The 21,499-nt window shown below is 42.4% G+C and overlaps 1 protein-coding gene across 1 annotated transcript in view; it reads left to right on the top strand.

Annotated features, from left to right (window-relative positions):
- Positions 1–21,499, top strand: part of PTPRT (protein tyrosine phosphatase receptor type T) — an 856,863-nt gene that overhangs the window by 683,913 nt on the left and 151,451 nt on the right. Inside the window, exon 16 of the mRNA XM_088026646.1 lies at positions 7,543–7,572. Coding sequence (XP_087882772.1) covers positions 7,543–7,572 — 30 coding nt within the window. The remainder of the gene's footprint in view (positions 1–7,542; positions 7,573–21,499) is intronic.

The following is a 21,499-nucleotide window of genomic DNA, read 5'->3' as shown; positions in this document are numbered from 1 at the left end:
GATCTATTCTGGAGAATGTTCCATGGGCACTAGAGAAGAATGCGTATTCTCTTGCTTTGGGATGGATTGTTCTGAATATGTCTGTGAAGTCCATTTGGTCCAGTGTGCCATTTAAAGTCTTTATTTCCTTGTTGATCTTTTGCTTAGATGATCTGTCCATTTCAGTCAGGGGGGTGTTAAAGTCCCCCACTATTATTGTATTGTTGTCAATGTGTTTCTTTGCTTTTGATAGTTTTTGCCTTATACAATTGGCTGCTGCCATGTTCGGGGCATAGATATTTACAATTGTTAGATCTTCTTGTTGGATAGACCCTTTAAGTAGGATATAGTGTCCTTCTTCATCTCTTATCACAGTCTTTGGTTTAAAATCTAATTTGTCTGATATAAGGATTGCCACCCTGGCTTTCTTTTGGTGTCCATTAGCATGGTAAATTGTTTTCCACCCCCTCACTTTCAATCTGGGGGTGTCTTTTTTAGGGTCTAAAATGGGTCTTTTGCAGACAGCATACCGATGGGTCTTGTTTTTTAATCCAATCTGACAGCCTGTGTCTTTTGATTGGGGCATTGAGCCCATTTACATTCAGGGTAACTATTGAAAGATAGGAATTTAGTGCCATTGTATTGCCTGTAAGGTGACTGTTACTATATATTGTCTGTGTTCCTTTCTGGTCTATGTTGCTTTTTGGCTCTCTCTTAAGGACCCCTTTCAATATTTCTTGGAGGGCTGGTTTCGTGTTTGCAAATTCCTTTAGGTTTTGTTTGTCCTGGAAGCTTCTTATCTCTCCTCCTATTTTCAATGAGAGCCTAGCTGGATATAGTATTCTTGGCTGCATAGTTTTCTCGTTTAGTGCTCTGAAGATATCATGCCAGTCCTTTCTGGCCTGCCAGGTCTCTTTGGATAGGTCTGTTGCCAGTCTAATGTTTCTACCATTGTAGGTTACAGAACTCTTCTCCCGAGCTGCTTTCAAGATTTTCTCTTTGTCTCTGAGACTTGTAAGTTTTACTATTAGATGTTGGGGTGTTGACCTATTTTTATTGATTTTGAGAGGGGTTCTCTGTGCCTCCTGGATTTTGATGCCTGTTTCCTTCCCCACATTAGGGAAGTTCTTTGCTATAATTTGCTCTGATATACCTTCTGCCCCTCTCTCTCTTTCTTCTTCTTCTGGGATCCCAATTATTCTAATGTTTTTTGTCTTATGGTATCGCTTATCTCTCGAATTCTGCCGTCGTGATCCAGTAGTTGTTTATCTCTCTTTTTCTCAGCTTCTTTATTTTCCATCATTTGGTCTTCTAAATCGCTAATTCTATCTTCTGCCTCGTTTATCCTATCAATTAGAGCCCCCATTTTTTATTGTACCTCATTAATAGCCTTTTTGATTTCGACCTGGTTAGATTTAGTTCTTTTATTTCTCCAGAAGGAGTTTCTCTAATAACTTCCATGTTTTTTTCAAGCCCAGCTAGTATCTTTAAAATCATGTCTGAACTCTAGTTCTGACATCGTAGTAATGTCTGTATTGAGTAGGTCCCTGGCAGTCGGTACTGCCTCTTGTTGTTTTTGTTGAGGTGATTTTTTTCCGTCTTGTCATTTTGTCCAGAGGAGAATAGTTGAATGAGAGAACAAAGTGTTAACAGGGTACCAACGTTCCCAAAAATATACTTTAAAGAAATCAGAAAATACCTGAAACGAGGGGAAAAGAAAGGGAAAGAAAGGAAAAAGGGAAAGATAAAAACAAACAAAAACAACAAAACAAAAATAACAATATGATCAAATATAATCAAGCTGGTTCATAGATTGGTGCCACACACCAGATTTTCGGTGTATTTTGGTCTGGTAGAAGAAAGTGGCTCCCAAAATTTTAAGGTAGAGAAACTTATATATGTACAAATATAAAGCTTAATAGGATGAAGGGATGGAATATGACTGTAAAGATGAAAATTATAAAAGATTTTATAAAAGGAATTGATACAATAAGTTGTTTGAAAAAAGAAAGAAGAGGATTAAAAAAAAAGAAAAAAAAGGGAGAGAATGTGATCAGGCAGGAGACTGGAATAAAGCTATACACTATAGATTTAGGGTATATTTTGATCTGTTAGAAGAAAGTGTATCTCAAAATTTTAAAGAGAGAACAACTTATATATATATGCCAACAATAAGGGTAAATACTATGAAGGGATAGAATATGACTTTAAAAATGAAAAATTAAAATGGGATTAAAAAAATCCCTTTTTTAAAGGGGATTGATAAGATGTTGGTTTAAAAAGGGAAAAAGAAAAATTCAAAAAAAGTTAAAAAAATTAATTTTGAAAGACTAAAGAATCATGGTAAAAAAGCCATGAATTCTATGTGCAGTATTCCCCTAACGCTGGAGTTCTCCCGTTCTCCTTGATCGGTAAACTTGTTCTTGGCTTGCTGGCTGTTCGAGCTGATCTTCTGGGGGAGGGGCCTGTTGCCGTGGTTCCCAAATATCTTTGCCGGAGGCGGAATTGTCCCGCCCTTGCCAGGTCCGGGCTAAGCAATCTGCTCGGGTTTGCTCTCAGGAGCTTTTGTTCCCTGCAAGCTTTCTGTACAGCTTTGGAGGACCAGAGTGAAAATGACGGCCTCCCAATCTCTGCCTGGGAGGAGCCGAGAACTCGGGGCCCCACTCCTCAGTTCGCCCCCAGAGAAAAGCAGTCACTCCTGTGTCCCCAGTCTCCGGCCACACTCCCTGCTCACCCGGCCTGTGACCGAGCGTTTTTATCTCTGGCACCCGACCCTGTGTGGAGTCTCCAAACCCAGCAGATCCCTGCGGTGCGCTCCCGCGCCGCTCCTCCCGGGGGAGGAAGGGGAGTCTCCCCGCATCTGCCGCTTGTTGGGTCCCTGCTGGAGGAGCAGTGGCCCGACTGTGTCGCCGATCACAGTTTATGGCAACCCCGAGCTGAGAGCCCGTGCCTCGGCTCCGTCTCTGCAGCCGGCTTCCCCGCTCCGATCCCTGGGAGCTCTGCCACACTCAGGCACCCCCCGTCTTTCTGTGACCCCGAGGGTCCTGAGACCACACTGTCCCGGAAGGCTTCAACCCCCCGCTTAGCCACCAGAGTGATGTCCCTCAGCGGAGCCGACTTCTAAAAGTTCCGATTTTGTGCTCTGCGGCTCTATCACTTTCCAGAAGCGGCTGACGGAGGTCCCCTCCCCCGCCGTCTGTCCTCTGGAATATCGCCTCGGATTCACTTCTCCGCACGTCCTACCTTCCAGAAAGTGGTCGCTTTTCTGTTCAGAGAGTTGTTGCTATTCCTTTCTTCAATCTCCTGTTGAGTTCGTAGGTGTTCAGAATGGTTTGATCCCTTTCCAGCTGAATTCCTGGAACCAGACGAAATCCAGGTCTCCTACTCCTCCGCCATCTTGCTCCGCTCCCCGACCTCCTGCTGTTTAAGTGGTAACTCTTATTACTCTTTGTTTTACAAGATTCTTATCTGCCTCTCTGATCAGACATTTGGGCTGGATCAAGATCTCATTTGTTTTTCTATCTCTGGAACCTGCAGGGACAGGCATATAGTAGGCTCTTAAGAAACGTTTGCTGAATTGATGATGGAAAGATGGATGAGTGGATGATGGATGGATTGTCAGATGAAAGGGTAGATGAGTGTGTGGGTTTATAGGCTAGATGAAGAAGTGGGTGGATACATTGCTAAGTGGATAGGTGGATGGTTGGTTAGATGGATGGAGGGATGGATGGTTGGATGCATACATGGATGAATGCATGGATGGATAGAAAAGTGGATGGGTGGGTTTATGAACTAGATGGATGGGTAGATGGTCAAACAGATGGTTAAATAGATAACTTAGTCCTGTTTAAGTAGTATGGAACAAAGGAAAGCTGTACCTTGAGTCAGCCTTGTTAGCCAGCTGAAAAGAAGATTCTGCAGTATGTGATTTATTAAGTTTGGAGTTTTTTTGTTTTTTTCTAAGCACAGCTGTCTTCCTGCTCAAGATTTTTGGTCTCAGGCAATCTGTTACTTGCAACATCACTGTATCCTTGTAAATTTAGACCTTCAGGAAATCTTCAAGCCTGAGAGAAAACACACATGTATACTGTGTTGTGGCCACACAGTAAAGAACTGTAATCCTTGCCTTGGAACACTTTGCAATATAATTGGGAAAAGCTACTCAATTAATAGAAGCCTGCCAGTTGCTGTTCTTCTGGAGTTGACTTGAAGCTAGGTCAGGATAGCACCTGGCTTTTGGTGACAACCAGGATAACTCAGAAAAGCTACTTGGAAGAGGTGGTTTGAAAGTAAGGAAGTATGTTGTCATGAGGAGGTGGCCCGGCAGAGGTGAATCCTGAAGGGTGAAGGCAGAAAAGCCAGAAGGTACAGAATACTGAGTGCAGCCAGGGGTTGTTGATGGCGAGGACATCTGGCTCAGGATGGAGGCCTTGCAGTTGGTGGTTCCAAACTACACAAGGCAATAGACCTAGTGACCTCTTAGAGCCTCAGATTCCTCAACCAAAAATGAGAAGAATAATGCTTGCTCCATGGGGTGGTAGGGAGGATTAAAAGATTTAAAGCATGTCTCGTCTCAGTGCCAGACCCACTGTGTTGCTCAACATACATCTGCTTTCTTACCTCTTCATGGACAGCACAGGCTAGTGGTCCAGAACACAAACTTTGCAGCCATGTTGCTATCGAATCTGGTTACTAGCTGCTTGATCTTAGGCAAATTACATAAAGCTTCTTTGCCTCAATTTCTTCCTCTGTGAAGTGGGGATGATAATAATACCCATCTGTCAGGGTGGTTGTGAGGAATACATGAGTTAACGTATGAGAGCCTAGGACAATGTCTGATACATAGTAAGTGCTCCATAAGTATCTTTTCTTATTTTATTACTATTTTTAACATTCCTATAGAGATGAACACTTTGTTCCTGGTCACCAGAGTGAGAAGCAGTAAACCTTATATCTGTAGGTGAGGCAGGGACGTGAACTCCCCTTTGTTGAGGACTACTAATGTCAGGTGTTTAGATTAATATAGTCTAATATCAATTTGGATTAATATGATTTACTTAATATGCTTTATTATATATCACATACAATTTGAATACAACTTAGATTAATGTTAATGCCCACAAAGACTCTTGGGAATAGACAATTATTGTCCCCAACCTTGACGTGGAGAGACTGAGACTCAGAGATACTCAGTGATTTATTCAAAGCCATGCAGTTAGCAAGTGGTGGTGCTGGGACACAAAGACATATTTCCACTTCTCAAAGCTGTTTAGGCTGGCAGTCATCCATGCCATTCACCTTGGTACATGGATCAGGAAACAGCGGTCTGGAGGGAGGAACTGACTTGCCCAGGATGTAACAGTGAGCAAGTGAAAGAGCTGAGATCAGAACCCTGCCCTCTCAAATCTCAGCTACTGTTCTTGACAATATGGAGAAGTCTTCATAAAATGGAACTCTAGCTTTCTTCCCCAAGGAATCACATTTCTAGGCACAGGACCACAGAGCCAGCCATGAAGGTGAGGAATGGTTTCCTTACATTGTGAACCTGTATGGTTGGCAAGGGGGATATGGTGACTTGCATGGGCTCTTCCAACTCCCACCCATTAGAGCAGGGCATTCCTCACCGCTTTCATCACCTAGGGCTGCTGTTCCTTTGACCCAAGGCGTTGAATGGTTTTATGAGTGACCAGATCTTTCTGCACTGTGGCTCATTTTCCCTGGCTCAGCTTCCCAAGTATACATGGGGCTTCCTTTCTGCCATAACTTCTTAGCTCTCAGAATCACTTTCCTTCTGGAGCTAGAGTTGGGCTCTCCTGATGAATAAGAGAAAGCCTAGAGGTGGCCCTGCCTAGGGGACTTTGGCTACTTTCCTACTCAAGAGGGAGAAATTTGAAGCTCTGAGGACATGTTCCCACGCTACAGATATAAAGACTGCATATTCCTGAGCCAAGCAACTGGGATAACAGTTGCAATTAACCAAATAACTCTAGAGGGAAGGGAACTATTCTTGCCTATTCAGATGGATATTTGGGGACCTTAATTATCAGCAATTTTTCTCAATCCACAAATGTATCAGTTATTGTCAGTGTGGCTAAGTCTGTAAGATAAAAGCATTCCTATTTATTTTCCTACAAAATATAAAAAGTTATAACAAAAGGAATATCATGGACTTATTTGCATTTTTTATTGTTCAGAAGCCAAGAGCTAGAAGGAACATCTTGGAAAGAGATTTCAGGTAGTGATTTTTCATTTTGGAGAGTGGAATTCTTAGTCATGTGAAATTTTAAATGCAACTTCAGTTTATAAAATAGAAAAAAAAATAGAGAAGTACTGGCTTTTGTGGATGGTGGGGGACCAGCAGTCCTACCTGCTCAGTTTCCCTCTCTCCCATTTCAGTGAGGCTACTGTACAGAACCCACAGGATCCTACAAACACAGTTTGAAAACTAATGACCTAGTTCAACTCCTGTGAGGTTCAGATAAGGAAATAAAGGCACAGAGAATTTATTCAAGTTGTAGTTCGTTCAGATTGAAGGTTGGAATTCCTTTCTCTTAGTGCAGTGTTCTTAATGATAAAGTTTGAATTTTGTTCTGATGATTGATATGTAACAAACCTGAAATTTAGTGACTTATTTATAATATAAAATATATCTGTGCATCGGTCAGGGATTGAAGGGAATGACTTGTTTTGTTCCATGATACCAAGGGTCTCTGTTGACATAATCCAACTGGCAGGGGCTGGCTGGATGTCTCTCTTCATGCAATTTTAGCATCTCTCCACTTGGTCTTTTCAGGACGGCAACCTCAGGATACTTGGATTTCTTACGTGGAGAGTCAGAGTTCCAACTGAGAGTTCTGAAGACCCAGACAGAGCTCCAAGTCTTCTTTCTGACCTATCCTAGAAAGTCCCAGAATGTAATTCCTACCACATCCTGTTGGTCACATAGGGCCAGTCCTGGTTCAGTGTGGGAAGGCAGTACACATGAGCATGCGTATGGAGAGTGTGGATTGTTGGGTAGCCATCTTGAATGCTAGCTATCTGATTACCTTGCTTTTGGCATGACCTTACTAAATAGGTTCTGATGACCTTACTAAAAATGTTCTGATGTGGTTTGACCTGAAACAGAGAACATAGAAGTCATTATGGTTTTCCTTAGGTCATAAGAGCACAATGATGTGGAAGAGTGGTAGAATAGTTCTAGAAGGCCAGAAAAGTCTGACCCAGGACCAAAAAAGTCATAATTACAAGGAAGCTAGTTTTAGTTGACCATAAGAAGAGAACTTTCAAACAACTAAAACAGCCAACATTAGACATGGCTTTTTCTGCATGAGTAATGAATTTCTCCACCATTAAGAGAGGTCTATCTCTCTCCTTCTACCACCGAAAGTATCTGATTCTCAGCGAAGATGATTAGAGAAACTTGCATCTCCTTGAGCTTTGGGATGCTGAAATACTATGTGCATTTCTAAGAATCAAGATTTCATATAAATCTAATTCTTGTTTGTCTTTTCTTTTTCCCCCTTTTTGGACATTTCCTTCATCTGACTGCCCATCAATATATAGAAGAAATGCTTATTCCTACTCCTATTACTTGTAAGTATCGACCCGGGGAAACTTTGCTTCGTGCCCTGTAAGGGAACCTGTAGCATGCATTTCCTGCACCAACCAAGTGTCTGTTGGTTTTCTCATACTCACTTCTGTCTAAGTTATCTGTAGCCCCAAAGTTTTTATTTAACATAGATGTTTTCCATTTGAAAATGCACTGTCATGGTTTATGTCTGTTATGTTTCTGCCATCTTGGATTTTCCCCCCGATTTTTGGAGATGTAAAGGCAGTATAATTTTCTAGTTAGAAATCCCTGAATTTCAGCAAGAGGTCAACCTAATACCCCTGCAGGACTTGCAGAGATAAAACAGAATCACCAATCTCAGCAACTTCAGAGCCCATTGGCATCTACTTGGGGAATATGTAGCCTCGAGGGGCTCAAAGTTTAGAAAGAAACTCATTGGCTGTTTCCACTATTTCAGTAAGTCTACAGGGAACCATGGCTTTACCTAGAACCAGCTTCATAGGGGACAGAAACATCCAAGGTCTTTGCTTTGGGATGGAATGATTGCAGTCTGGGGTTTGGCATTAGTTATCTTATGTTACCAGTGCATTTTGTTGGTAGTTATAGCTGGTTGTTGCCTTTCAATTTTTTTGCACTTTCTAAATAAAGGTGATGATTCTTCTCATTATTAAACCAGAAAGTTTGAAAACACAAAGGTAAAGGGGGAAACACTCCATAAACAGAGCCTTGGTAATGAAAAGTTAAGAAAACCACTGAAGTAGTCCCATATCCCTAATATGCATTTCCAGTGTTTGAAAATTGTGGTCCAGAGAAGTGTGTGAAATCACACATCCAGTGGGATTAAAACTCAGGATGCCTGGCTTCTGGTAAAGTGTATTGTCCATCATTCCATGTCTTGTTCCTTTCCTGGCACACCCAGCCTTATGAGGGAGGCCATGTTTGCTAGTGATCATCAGCTGAAGACTTTACTGATGAGAATTGACCAACAAAAAGCTCTCCCATCCCCTCTGCTCAGTGTTTGGGTCGCAGGTCAATAGGCCAGGCAACGAGCAGATAAGATTCTGGTACCACTCCCATCATGTTATATAGGAACCAATGGACTCCTACCACCAACACTAAAAGTATCAGAGAACTCGCTTTATTTTTTCATTCATTCATTCATTTGACAAACATGCATTGAACATGCTCATTATGTTCCAGACACTGTGGATGGAAAGATGTCCAGGACTTTGAGCCCCACACTCCTAGTGTTCAAGCCTCTCTGGGGTCTAGGATAAAACCAAATACTTGAAATGTCAGCTGAGAGGTGCCTATATGTACTCTGATATAGGAGCACTTACTTGGATGACTAATTTTTTAATGGGGCAAGGGATAGTTACCAGCGTTTATAGAGATGGATTTATTACTGAAGAAATAAGAATTCTAAGCAGAGGGAACAGCATCTGCAAAGGCATAGAGGTTAAAACAATGTGGGGTGTTGTTGCTGTGGTAGAAAGAGAATGAGCTTTAGGAGTCATGAAGCTCTGGGTTCAAGTCACATCTTTGTCACTCACATTATGAAACCTTGAGAAAATGTTCTGAACTCCTTGAGCCTTATTTCTCCTAACTCCGAAATAGGGGTCATAGTGCCTAACTCAGGGAATGAGGGATCTTGTAACATGCCTAGCACACAGTTGGCACTCACAAAATGTTAGTTTTCTTTCTTTACCCCTTCAGAAAGCATAAGGGGTCAGGACAGTAGTGGTGGCCCCGAGGAGCTCCTCTGATCTTCTAGAGGTTCTTCTGGCATCAGTGTTCCACAGTAGGTATGGGCATGCAATGACCCATCACAGCCTCTGGGCACCTCAACCTCCTCTGTCCGTTAGCCATGGTACTTAGACCTGTCTTTGGATGCCCACTTCATACCAGGCACTGTGATAGAATCAAATCACAGTGTGAGAGTATAGGGGACAGACCTCAAGTACTTGTAGTTCAAGGTGCAGTGATACACAGGGATCTTTAAGTTGTGCAAACTTAGGAGTTCTAAGTCAGAGATCTTAGAGCATGAAACTCATGCCAGCTCAGGGACTGACGATGGTTAACAATTCAGAGGAGAAGAACTGGCAAAGCAGACAGAGAGATATGAGGAGAACCTTCAGAATCAAGGGGAGAAGTCCTTTGCAGAAGGAAGAGCCTGAAGATGCTGGCAGCTATGGAAGAGAAGGTCTGGGGACAGGGAGCAGCCCCACTGGGGAGGCACGATGGCTTCTGTGAGACCATAGGATTGAGAGGTGCATGGAGATGGAATAAAGGAAACACAAGAGAAATGCTGACCTCCATGATTTCCAGATTCAGAACTCCACTCCCCCAAGTCATGTGTGGTCTTAGGTATGGACCCTGGGTGGGTGCCTTCAACCCTCTCTACTCCCAAGTGTGGTCCGTAGACCAGCAGCATCACCCGGAGTGTGTTAGAACTGCAGCACGAGGGTGCCAGCTCACACCTCCTGAATCAGAACCTGCATTGTAACAAGAGCCCTAGGCGACTCGCATTGCACGTGAAAGTTTGAGAAGCATTGACATAGCCAGAGTCTCAGTTGCCTCATCTATAAAATAGGAAAAGTAATACCCTTCCCCCGGGGTTGAAGAGCCACTGGGTCCCTCTAAAAGCCCCAGAATCTTCCATGAAAGAGAAACCCTCCAGCATGCTTTGGCTGAATAATCTTTTCAGTGACATCCATGTTTATTCAATCAACAGGTATATGTGGGGTTCCCATTTGTGTGCCGGGCTCTGGCCCTAACTGGCATGTAAGCGTTAGCACAACAAACGAAACTCCCTGCCCACATGAAGCTTTTTAATAGAGGAGATAGAGAATAAACAACATGTATAAGAAAAGTGGCATAGATATTAGGGAATGGTGTAAGAGTGAAGGAAAAAAGATAGATAAACCAGGGAAAGAGGCTATAAAGTGTGGGTAGGGAAGGAGCAGAGGAACTTCTTTTTCCTCAAAACAAAGAGGTCCCCAAGGGGTCTCCCTGCACTGAAAGATCCTATGCATAAGCTCAGGGGTCCACAAACTTGTTCCATAAGGAGCTCTAGTAGTAAATATTTTTGGCTCTGTGGACATATGGTCTCTGTTGCATCTACTCTGTTGTTGTAACAGGAAATCGGCCATAGACGATGTGCAAGTGAAGGAGCATGGATATATTTCAATAAAAATTTTATTTAAAAAAAATAAAATAGCAGTCTAGATTTGTCCTGGGGCCATAGTTGGCCAATCCCTGCCCTAGACTTTTGAGGTGGAAGGAGGATGGAGTTCAAGAGTCATCCTGTTTTATGAGCTCCTACTGTGTGCTCCACCATGTGTCGGCTGTTGCAGACACAAAGGTGAATGAGGCACACCTGATCCAGTTAAGAAGCAGGCAGAAGTTGAAAAGAACTACCAGTTGGTCACTAGTATGGGCCAGGCTCTTCTAATGCCTGCAGCAAGCCCTGCAAGATACATGTGACTGTGTTGAGTCTACATAGACATTGAAACTAAGGTTTGAGGACTTGTGTAGATCCCACAGGCAGGATGTGGCAGGGCAAGGGGTTGAACCCAGGACCACATGCCCCCCAAGCCCTGCCCTACATCCTTTTCACTAAGCCCTGTTCTTCAGGGGATGAAGGAGTGCCTGCCTAGACCATGTGTTTGGACAGCCCTTGACCAGACTGCAGGAGAGCCAGGATCCACAGGCAAATCTGCCTGCCTGCAAAAACTCAGTTCCATATATGGACCTCAGTGCCTTGCTAGGGACAAGAAGTGGTAGCGATCCCTGACTGGCAAGGAGGCCCTTGAGGATTTGCTGTCCTAGGGATTTGCCACCTGGTCAGAGCTGAGCGCACCGGGCTGCCAGATCAGAGGCAGCCAAGGGGTTAGAGTGAAGAGTGCCCCACAGAGTGCTAATGACCAGGATAAACAGAGCTATAGATCAAAGGAACTGAGACCTCGGGACAGAAGAGAGTGTAGAATAGGGCCCTTCATTGTCCAGCACACATGAAAAAATAGCAGAATAATGTGGTCTTTGGTGTCAGACCTAGATCACAGTTCTGTGTCTACCTCTTCTGCCAGATAGTTCAGACTTTGAACAATCATGTAACCACTCTGAGCCTATTTCTGCATCTGCAGAGTGGCGATGGCAATGGTGACTCCCCAGCGTTTTTGCAAGGGCTGGTGAGAGAGGGTATATGCAGAGTGGCTGACACAAAGGAGGTATTTTATAAATAGCAGCTATGATTCCTTGAATTCTGGGCTGACAGAAATGCTTCTCTAGAATGCCTTTTTGCCTTTCTATAGTAAAGAAGCACCCAACAACTTCAGTGTCTGCTTTTTAAAAGGATATTAGGAGCTGGCTTGTGTTCATGGATTAATTTATCTCAAGGTGTGTGGTGGGCACAGTAATTGTTTCAAACAGAGACATTTTAGTGGCAGGGCAAGGGGTGCTTAAAAGCACCCCTTTTTTAAGCAGTGCTTAAAAAAGCACTAAGATGTTTACCAACTGTTCCAACAGAGAGAGAGAGAGCACTTAACAGTTTCACTTAGCCTCAGATAAATGCCATGCAAGTATCAAGGAGGTGAAAAATGGTGACCTGGGCTGGGCCCTGTCTGCAGACACTCTGGAACTCTTGGTTTTTTCCCATATCTTTCCTGTCTCCCCCATGGCAGCATATTTGAATCCTACGTCCACCCTTCAAGGTCCAGATCTAACAGTGTCTCCTACAGGAAGTTTTCCCTGATTCTCTCCACCTGTGGGATGGGCCTTTTCTCAGAACTCTCACTGCAGTTGCTTGTTATCATGGGCAGGAGCAAATATGTCTTAAACATGTTTCTTGTTCATTGAGGTTTTCCCCCATGGTACCCCTCACAGGTACAGTGAACCCCAGTAAGTGTGTGTGGAATGAATGAGAAGAACAAGATGATATTAAAAGACATAATAGCTAAAGTCAACAGAGAGATGATCTGTTCTTAAAAAGAAAAAAATGGCAACAAATTTTAGATACCTCCAGACCCTGTACCTTCCTTGCTGCTGTATCTTTTAAGGCAACTTTGGTCCTGTTCAGCATGTGAATCCCAGTTTCCTAATATGCAAACTGGAGCCTAAAAATGCATACCTCACAGAGCTCTTGCAAGGACTCAAGGAGATAATGCTTGGAAAATGCTTAGCACGTGGTAGATCTTCAACCAAAGTAAGAAACCACCTCCTTTTGTCAGTGCGTACACCTTTCCACACCACAGGCTTTTGCAAATCAAGTATCGTCGCCTCAATACACGTAAAGAGGAATTTAAAATGATTATATCAAGAGATACTCAAAGATCATTTTACGTAATTCATCAGTCACTTCAAATAAAAATGAAGAAAAAATAGGAATCGAAGGAAACTCTTTAGAGATGATAAGTATCAATTACCAAAAGCTGACAGCAAACATGTTGACAAGCAGAAATGGAAGGCATTGGCATGAGGGCAAGGCAGAGAGGACTGCCATGCTGCCGTTCCTCGCTGCTTCCCCCAGGGGAGGACCATGGCAAGAATTCTGATTCCTGGGCCCCACACCAGAGCAGCTCAGTCCCTCTGAAGGTGTGGCCTGGGAATCTGCATGTGAGCACACACTTCAGATTATTACTCTGCATGTCAACTTTGAGAACAATTTCTCTCCTGACATCCTGACATCACCCCGATACCACTGTCCCTTTCTCAGTATCGGATCTTTGCACTTAGCCCTCTTCCTAGGATGCCTAGCCACCTTCTGTGCCTGCAAAGTTCCAGTGTCTTTAAAGGGGACATAGTATCCATAGTACTGAGCTCTCATCTTTGTAGTTGTATTCAGCTTTCATTCATCCCCCGCTGACTCACTCATTCATGAGCCATTCTCAGGTTAGACTGCCCGTGGTGTATTTGCACGTCTGTCTCCCTGTTGACAAGGACTGTGTATTACTCATCTTTCATTTCCCAATGACTAACTTAGAGCCCAGAACAAATCAGACATCATAAGACTGTGTTGATTACATGAATAAGTAAACACAGGTGGGTGTATGTGTGAGGTTGATACCCCATTTTGTTTGATCTTCCACTGAATTATACTATTCCATTCTCCAGAAGTTAGTATCCATTTTCGTTTACTTTGGCATATGGTGATGGGTTGGGGGGGACTTTCGGATCAGACCTGTTTTGTAATTTTATATTGGTTTTAGGTTTAGAAATGTTGTACTTCTGTGTCACAATTATAAATGCATAAAATTAATGAATGCTGTTGCAACAAGATAGATATAAATGCACGGGGCTAGATCATGTGAATAGATAGATCTGGATAGGGATTGCAACTGAATGGATGCTTTATTGTTTATTCTATTGAATTAGAGTCTAAACACATCAGTCATGAATACCAAACAGAGCAAATCTATAAGTCAGAGGCTCTGTCACCTTAATCAGGGAAAATACAAATAAGTATTTCCCTTCTAAAGAAGATGGAAGATGTTTATACTTCAGTTTTAGGTTTATACTTTAAGTTTTAAAACCAACTAGGTATTAGTGATGCCTTCAGGCTGAGAAAGGTATACCTGTGATTCTAAATGCTTCTATTCTGTAAATGCATTTCAACTTTGTAAATAAGGTAAAAGAGAGTACAGGGGATTCTCTGTTGACAGAGAGAGGTGACATATGGAAATGTGGTTGGAAAGACAAGTTCTCATGGAGAAAGTTGTGATGTGCTAGTAAGATCTCCCTTCAAGAATGAAGGACTTTGGGTAAATACCAGTAGTGGAATTACTGGATTGTAGGGTAGTTCTATTTTTTAATTTCTTGAGGAGACTCCATACTGTTTTCCACAGTGGCTGCACCAGTTTGCACAACCACCAACAGTGTGTGAGGGTTTCCTTTTTCTCCACATTCTCACCAACACTTGTTGTTTCTTGTGTTTTTGGTTTTAGCCATTCTGACTGGTATGAGGTAGTATCTCATTTTGATTTTGATTTGCACTTCCCTGATGATGAGTGATCTTGAGCATCTTTGCATGTGTCTGTTGGCCATCTGGATGTCTTCTTTGGAAAAATGGATAAAGAAGTTGTGGAAGAGAGAGAGTGTGTGTGTGTATGAGGCTGTGTAAAATGTATACATAAATGTATGTGTGTATAAAATGGAATATTATTCAGCCATAAAAACATACAGAGAATGAGATCTTGCCATTTGCAACAACATGGATGGACCTAGAGGGTGCAATGCTGAGTGAAATAAATCATCTAGAGAAAGATAAATACCATATGATTTCACTTATGTGGAATTTAAGAAACAGAAAGAGATGAACAGCAATAACAAAACACCTCATGAATGCAGAGAACAAACGGTGGCTCCCTGAGGTGAGGTAGGTGTAGGGGATGAATGAACTATTTCATTAAGGGGGATTAAGAGTACACTTATCTTGGTGAGTACTGACATATGTATAGAATTGTTGGATCGTTGTGTACCTGAAATGAAATATAACACTATATATTAATTATACTTCAATTTTTAAAATTAAAAAAATTTTTAAAGAATGATGAAGCTCTTGGTTGACAGCCCCCTTTGGGACAACTTGCCCTTCAGAGATGCCTCATCCAAGGTCATGAGTAGCTCTTCAAGCAGGGGTGTGAAAGTTGCCCCAGCTTCAGAGCTTCCCATGGGTTTGGCACAAGCCTTTACTGCACCTGCATCACCAAATTCTCCTTCCACCCACTCCTTCTCTTATCTTTCCCTCCCATCCCCTTGCCCTCCCCTCCTTCCCTTTCCCGTTCCCTTTCCCTTCCACAGACATTGACCCCAAAAGCACCTCCTAATTCATCTCCTGCACGTCAGTCTCTGTCTCACAGTCTCATTCTCAGGGAACACAACATCCATTGACTTCTCTTCAATTTGGCCACTGGAGACAAGTGGATCTGAGTACGTGGCATGCCCCTCCCCTCCACATGCACGTGTCATTGCCTATGGACACACTGTGTGCCAGCTAACTGGGGTCACCACTTGTTGCCCACTGATGATAAGTAAACTCTAAAAAGTTCTTCCTTGGACAATGATTCATTCACAGGCATTTGCTTCTCACTTGTGTTTGTGCTGGGCGGGGGGCTGTGGGCATCTTCATTCATAGCTCCTGCCTGGGGGAGCTCACTGTGTATCACAGAAGAGACTGTAGCTATTGCTGAGTCAGCCAGAGGAAAAGCTGAGGGTCAGAAGTGCCCGCCCGCCACGGTGCTCCTCAGGGCCCTCCAGGGCAGGAATGGGTTTAATCCTGAAAGCACTTACCTTTAGCAAGTAATCCCCAGAGTGGGAATGACTCTTGCAGCTAGGGCTGTAGTAAAGATAGGATCTGAGAGGCACAAACTGGAAAATGCCTTTCTCAGTGTTTCAGCGTAGTGCTTTTAATGGAAGGAAGTGCTTTAGTTAAGCTCTGCAATGTTGATAATGATGATAATGATTACATCGTGTTTGTATACACAACTTTATCTCTTCCAAAGTGCTTTCTCACTTATTACCTAGTTGTCTGGTTGGGCTTGGAGGTACTTAGCAAGGTATTATCAGACAGATGACTATGCTGTGCAAGAAAGAGCCCTGGGCATGCTGGCTCTGCACCTTAGGGCACTTGATGCAATCCCACCTTTGCATCAAGTGTCTTATCTGGAAAATGGGGGTAAAAACACCTACATTTTAGAAAAGCTGTTCTGTTTAAGTGACATATTCTTTCATTCATAAGCATTTACTGAACAGTTACTCTTTTGTGCTAAGTACTGAGTTAGGTGTCAAGTGTTTCGAAAGAAATGTCCTTCTCTCAAGAAGCTCACAGCTTGAAAGGCAACTTGCCCATGTTAAAAAGTTATAAAAGAATGTTATGCATACATGAAAGAAGAGAGTGAAGACATGACAAGGGGCGGAAGTCACCGAATCTACTTTGAGGAAAGACATCTATAAGCCAAAGGGCTTAATAGGGTGCCTAGCAGGGGAAAGATACAGAACCCTTCACTGGAGAAATGACACCCACATTTCTCCTTGGCCTCACTGTGTAGAAATACACACACACACACACACACACACACATAAGTGTATAACTAAATAGGTGATGTGCTGGAGAACAACTTGGGAAGAAAGGAATGGAGTAGAGAGAGCAAGAAAAGAGGAGGGAGAAAGTGTGAATCCCAGTCCCACTACCTAGCAGCTGTGAATCCTAAGCGTCTGAGTTTATTTCTTATATATAAAATGGGAATTTTAGTGCTCAATTCATGAGATTATCTTAAGACATGAAATGAGGGACGCCTGGGTGGCTTGGTTAGGCATCCAACTCTTGATTTCTACTCAGGTCATGATCTCAGGGTCATGAGATTGAGCCCCACGTTGGGCTCCATACTCAGCGTGGAGTCTGCTTTCTCTCTCATTTTCTCAAAATAAATAAATGAAATCTTAAATTAAATGATATAATGTGTGTGCCAGGGGAATTGTCATTTATTAAATGGCAAAGCTGAGCTAGGACAGAGCTATGGTTGGCTGTGTCAAGGCTGGGGGAAGATGGAAATTGTTAACTTCCAACACAAGTTAAATGGAAGAATTTGTTAGACAGGGGGAAGTGGTGCAATTGTAGATAATGGTTCTTAAACTTACAAAATTTCTCCCCTGAGTAATCGAATAAGGCACCCCTCCTCCTGGCATCCATCCCTGTGGACATCAATGGGAGAGATCAGAGTCAGTTAATGATTCTGGCCAGCACCACAAGGGTTGACAAAGTCATTTCAACACAAGACTTTGTAGACCAGTGGTCAGAAAAAAGGCTGGGGTTGAAGGTAGAAGGTCTACCCTTGGCTATTTCCAAAATCGGGGCTGGGCAATGACAGTTCTGTTCTTTGTAATGTGGCTGCCAAAACCTACCTTAAAAGAGGCAAGGTTCTCAGGAGGCAGAATGCAGAATGCTCATTCTATTGTGAACAGTCCCATTGTCCCACTGGGGATGACGCCTCCTTCCTGGGAGCAGAGCTCAGCTGAGTTGGTGTACGTTTGGGGAGGTCAGTGAGGTAGGATACCATAAGCCACAACCTAGAAAGACTGGAGAACTGATTTCATTGATCTCAAGGGATGGCTACACATTTTAAAGTCCACCAGGTTACTTTGACCTGAAACCATGGCTGAGAACCATCCATCTGAGAGAGCTTGAAAATCTAGGGTCATGGTATATAGGCATTTGGAAGATGATCATGAGGGCCTGCTCTGGCCACTTAACCCAGAACCTCAGGTGAGAATTTGATCCCACAGTATAATCAAATAGACAGTTTTGGTTATGTTAGTGGAAATTGAGTTTGGAAGGCAGAGTCTATAGAATACAGAGCCCTATTGGCCAGCACCATTTCCTTCCTTTAGATATTGAGGTACACTATCTGTATGCTGTTCACAAATGTGTAGAGGCCGTTTAGCAAATAGCAAAAACGCCCCAGGCACATTTTAAAATAGTATTTAATTTCTCATAACAATCACTTCTCATAGCGGTTTGGTGCCACCATGAGGAGTAAAGACCCCTCAGCCATGAACAATCTCCTGAGAAATAAGTGTTCCTGAGCATTCTTTTCATCAGTGGAAACCTCAAGGAGCCCAGTACCTCTGCTTATGAAATCTGCTTTTTATCAGAATAAAAGAACATTGACTGAGCTTCATTCTTGAGCAGTTTCTCATTCCAATGGCTTTGAGCCACAGTGCAGAATATTCTAAGAGGGTGGGGATTGTTGGGTATATTACAACTACCCATGTTTTTTAAGTGGATGGATTGAAACGTTGGTGTGGTGTAGACCCTGTTAGTGAAAATATGATTTATTAAGGTTATAAACCAAATTGAGCCTCAAGATTAAAGATAGCTTGCTTTGTTTTGGAAAACAGCTTAGGGATAATGGACGTTATTAGAAATCTAAAAAGCTAAGAGAGTCTCTATTTTACTTTATTCTCCCTTCCCATGTCATTATGATTTGGACATCTGCTGATGAAGATAGAACTTCTAGTGAAAAATCTAAGCTCAGATGTGGTTAATAAGGGATCTCATACTACTCTTTTGTCTTGGCTCTGCTTTATACAGCAAAACTACCATGAAGGTGTGGGATCTAAGGTTTTTCCAGGAGATCCATGGCTGATTCAAAGTGTATGCACCCACTATATTACCATGCGGGTATCTTCCAGCCATCTAAGCTAGGAGCAGTTTGCTCAATAAGTGATACTTCTTTAATCTCATCTCCCACCTCTTATGGGTATTAAACAGTGCTTTTGCCTTAGCTCTGAATGGCAAGGAAAACCTTACTCAGCACCTAGAAGCAGTGTTGTAGAAAGAAGACCATGGACTGTATTTGTGTTTGAATCCTGGCCTCTGACACTTTCCAACCTAACTTTTCTGAGCCTGTGTTTCCTCATCTGTAAAAGGAAAACAGTGATACCAAATTTGGAGGGTTGCCATGGGGATTTACCAGGATTGCATAAGAGAATGCAATGCGTGAACATCTGGTTCTGGGTCTGGTACACAGTTGGTGCTTAGTGCATTGTTGCTGTTAATTGTAGTTTATGTTTTATGTCTACATGTGTTTTGCACTTTACAAAGTACTTTTATACAGGTATCTCCTGTAACTTTTAACGGGAGGAATTATCCTCTTAAATGTAAGGAAATGAAGGCTCACCAAACTGAGCAGGGCCACAGGCTATTTGAAAGAAATCCATGGAACAGAGCTGCCAGTTACTGGTACCATGTTCTTACGGTGGATTGGGAGGTGGGTGTGACAGGGATCTGGCAGCAGAGCTGATGAGATTTATGCCCTCTGAGACCAGGCGGAATATGCAATGAATGAAGTCGAGTTGGTCACTACCTGAAAGCTTATACACATTGCTCCATATTATAATTGGAGAAAAATAAACCTGTACCAAGCCCTTCATTCCATTAAATACATTCACCATATAAATGGGCCAACACTCGAACAAGGTCAAGGTCAATCATCTTTTTTATAATTGTAAGAAATTTTATAATATGTGTTGGAGAAATAAGGACAAAGATTAAAGAGAAGATAAGGTGATTTGGTTCTTAAGCAGGCCTCTTGAGTCCCACTTTATTTTTTAAGATTTATTTATCTGAAATGAGAGAGAGAGTGGGGGGGGTGAGGAGCAGAGGGAGAGGGAGAGAGAAACTCAAGCAGACTCCATGGTGAGTGCAGAGCCTGACATGGGGCTTGATCTCACAACCCATGAAATCATGACCTGAGCCAAAACCAAAAGTCAGACATTTAACCAACTGCAACACCTAGGTGCCCTAAGTCCCACTTTTAATTTTATAGGATAAATTTCTGTCTCTTAACATGTTTTTTGTTCATAATGTCTTATGAATAAACTTCTGCTATGGAGAGGACTTTATTCAAATTCAGTTATGCCAGACATAGAGAAATAATGTTATTAAAATATATCTGATGATTATGATATTTAACAAGACAACAGGTGTCTGGTTTCATTTGCTGGACAGTTGAGGTTTGAAGCCCCCCGCCCCGCATTTCTTTCTTTAAAAATAAATGTGCAGTGGCATTTTAGAATCAGCTGTAGATACCTGCAAGAAATCTTGCTTGGTTTTGGTTGGACTTGTGTTGAATCTGTAGATCAGTTTGGTGAGAATTGACATCGTAACAATATTGAGTCTTCTGGCCCAGGGACATGGGGTGTCTCTCCATTTGTATGGGTTTACTTTGATTTATTTTATCACCTACTTGTAGTTTTCAGCATGCAGGTCCCATGCATGTTTTGGTGGATTTATACCTGAATGTTTCATTTTTTTTCATGTTATTGTAAATGGTACCATTTTTTAAATTTCATATTCTAATTGTTCATTGTTAATAATAGAAATGTAACTGATTCTTGTATATTAAAAAGCTAATGTATGTGGAAACAAAAAAAAGACAAAAAAGAGAGGTCTCAGGTAGAGAAATAGTAACTTATTTCAAGAAACAGGGCTATTGCATGAAAGAGGGATTAGATAAGACAAATGGGTAAGGAAATGTGGTGTGTGTGTGTGTGTGTGTGTGTGTGTGTGTACAGACAGACATGCTGGAATATTGCACAATCATAAAAAAGGATGAGATCTTGCTATTTACAACAACATGGATGGACCTGGAGGGTATTACGCTAAGTGAAGTATGTCAGACTGAGAAAGATAAATACCATATGATTTCACTCATGTGGAATCTTTTAAAAACAAAACAAATTAATAAACAAAATCAGTCCTATAAATACAGAGAACAAACTGATGGCTGACAGAGAGAAGGGTGGGGGATGGGCAAAATGAGGGAAAGAGAGTGGGAGGTAACAGGCTTCCAGTTACAGAATGAATGAGTCATGGGAATAAAATAGAATAAGGATTATGAGCAATGATATTATAATAGTGCTGTATAGTGATCAATGGTAACTACACTTGTGGTGAGCATAATCTAACAGAGAGAGAAGTTGAATCATTATATTTTACACCGGAAACTAATGTAATGTGTGACAACTGTCCTCAAATGAAAAAAATTAAAAGAAAAAAGATAGGTCAGGCTAACCCAGACCAGGTACTTAGCCAAGAACCTGGTGTGTGCTCAAAATGTTAGTTCCACTTGTCTTAGCTTCCCCCATTTGTAGTGCTCTAAAATTGAGGCTCTGGCGGAGCAAGATGGCGGAGGAGTAGGAGACCTGGATTTCGTCTGGTCTCAGGAATTCAGCTGAATGGGGATCACACCATTCTGAACACCTATGAACTCAACAGGAGATCGAAGAGGAGAGTAGCAACAACTCTCTGAACAGAAAAGCGACCACTTTCTGGAAGGTAGGACGTGCGGAGAAGTGAATCCGAGGCGATATTCAGGAGGATAGACGGCGGGAGAGGGGGCCTCCGTCGGCCACTTCTGGCAAGTGCTAGAGCCGCGGAGCACAAAATCGGAA

Source organism: Eumetopias jubatus, unplaced genomic scaffold (genome assembly GCF_037043125.1).
Source record: "Eumetopias jubatus isolate StellerSeaLion01/CBP00866 unplaced genomic scaffold, mEumJub1_p1.0 scaffold_9, whole genome shotgun sequence".
In the NCBI taxonomy this organism is placed as follows: Eukaryota; Metazoa; Chordata; class Mammalia; order Carnivora; family Otariidae; genus Eumetopias; species Eumetopias jubatus.
Note: the sequence above shows the minus strand (reverse complement) of the source record. Positions and strands in the feature narration are given on the sequence as shown.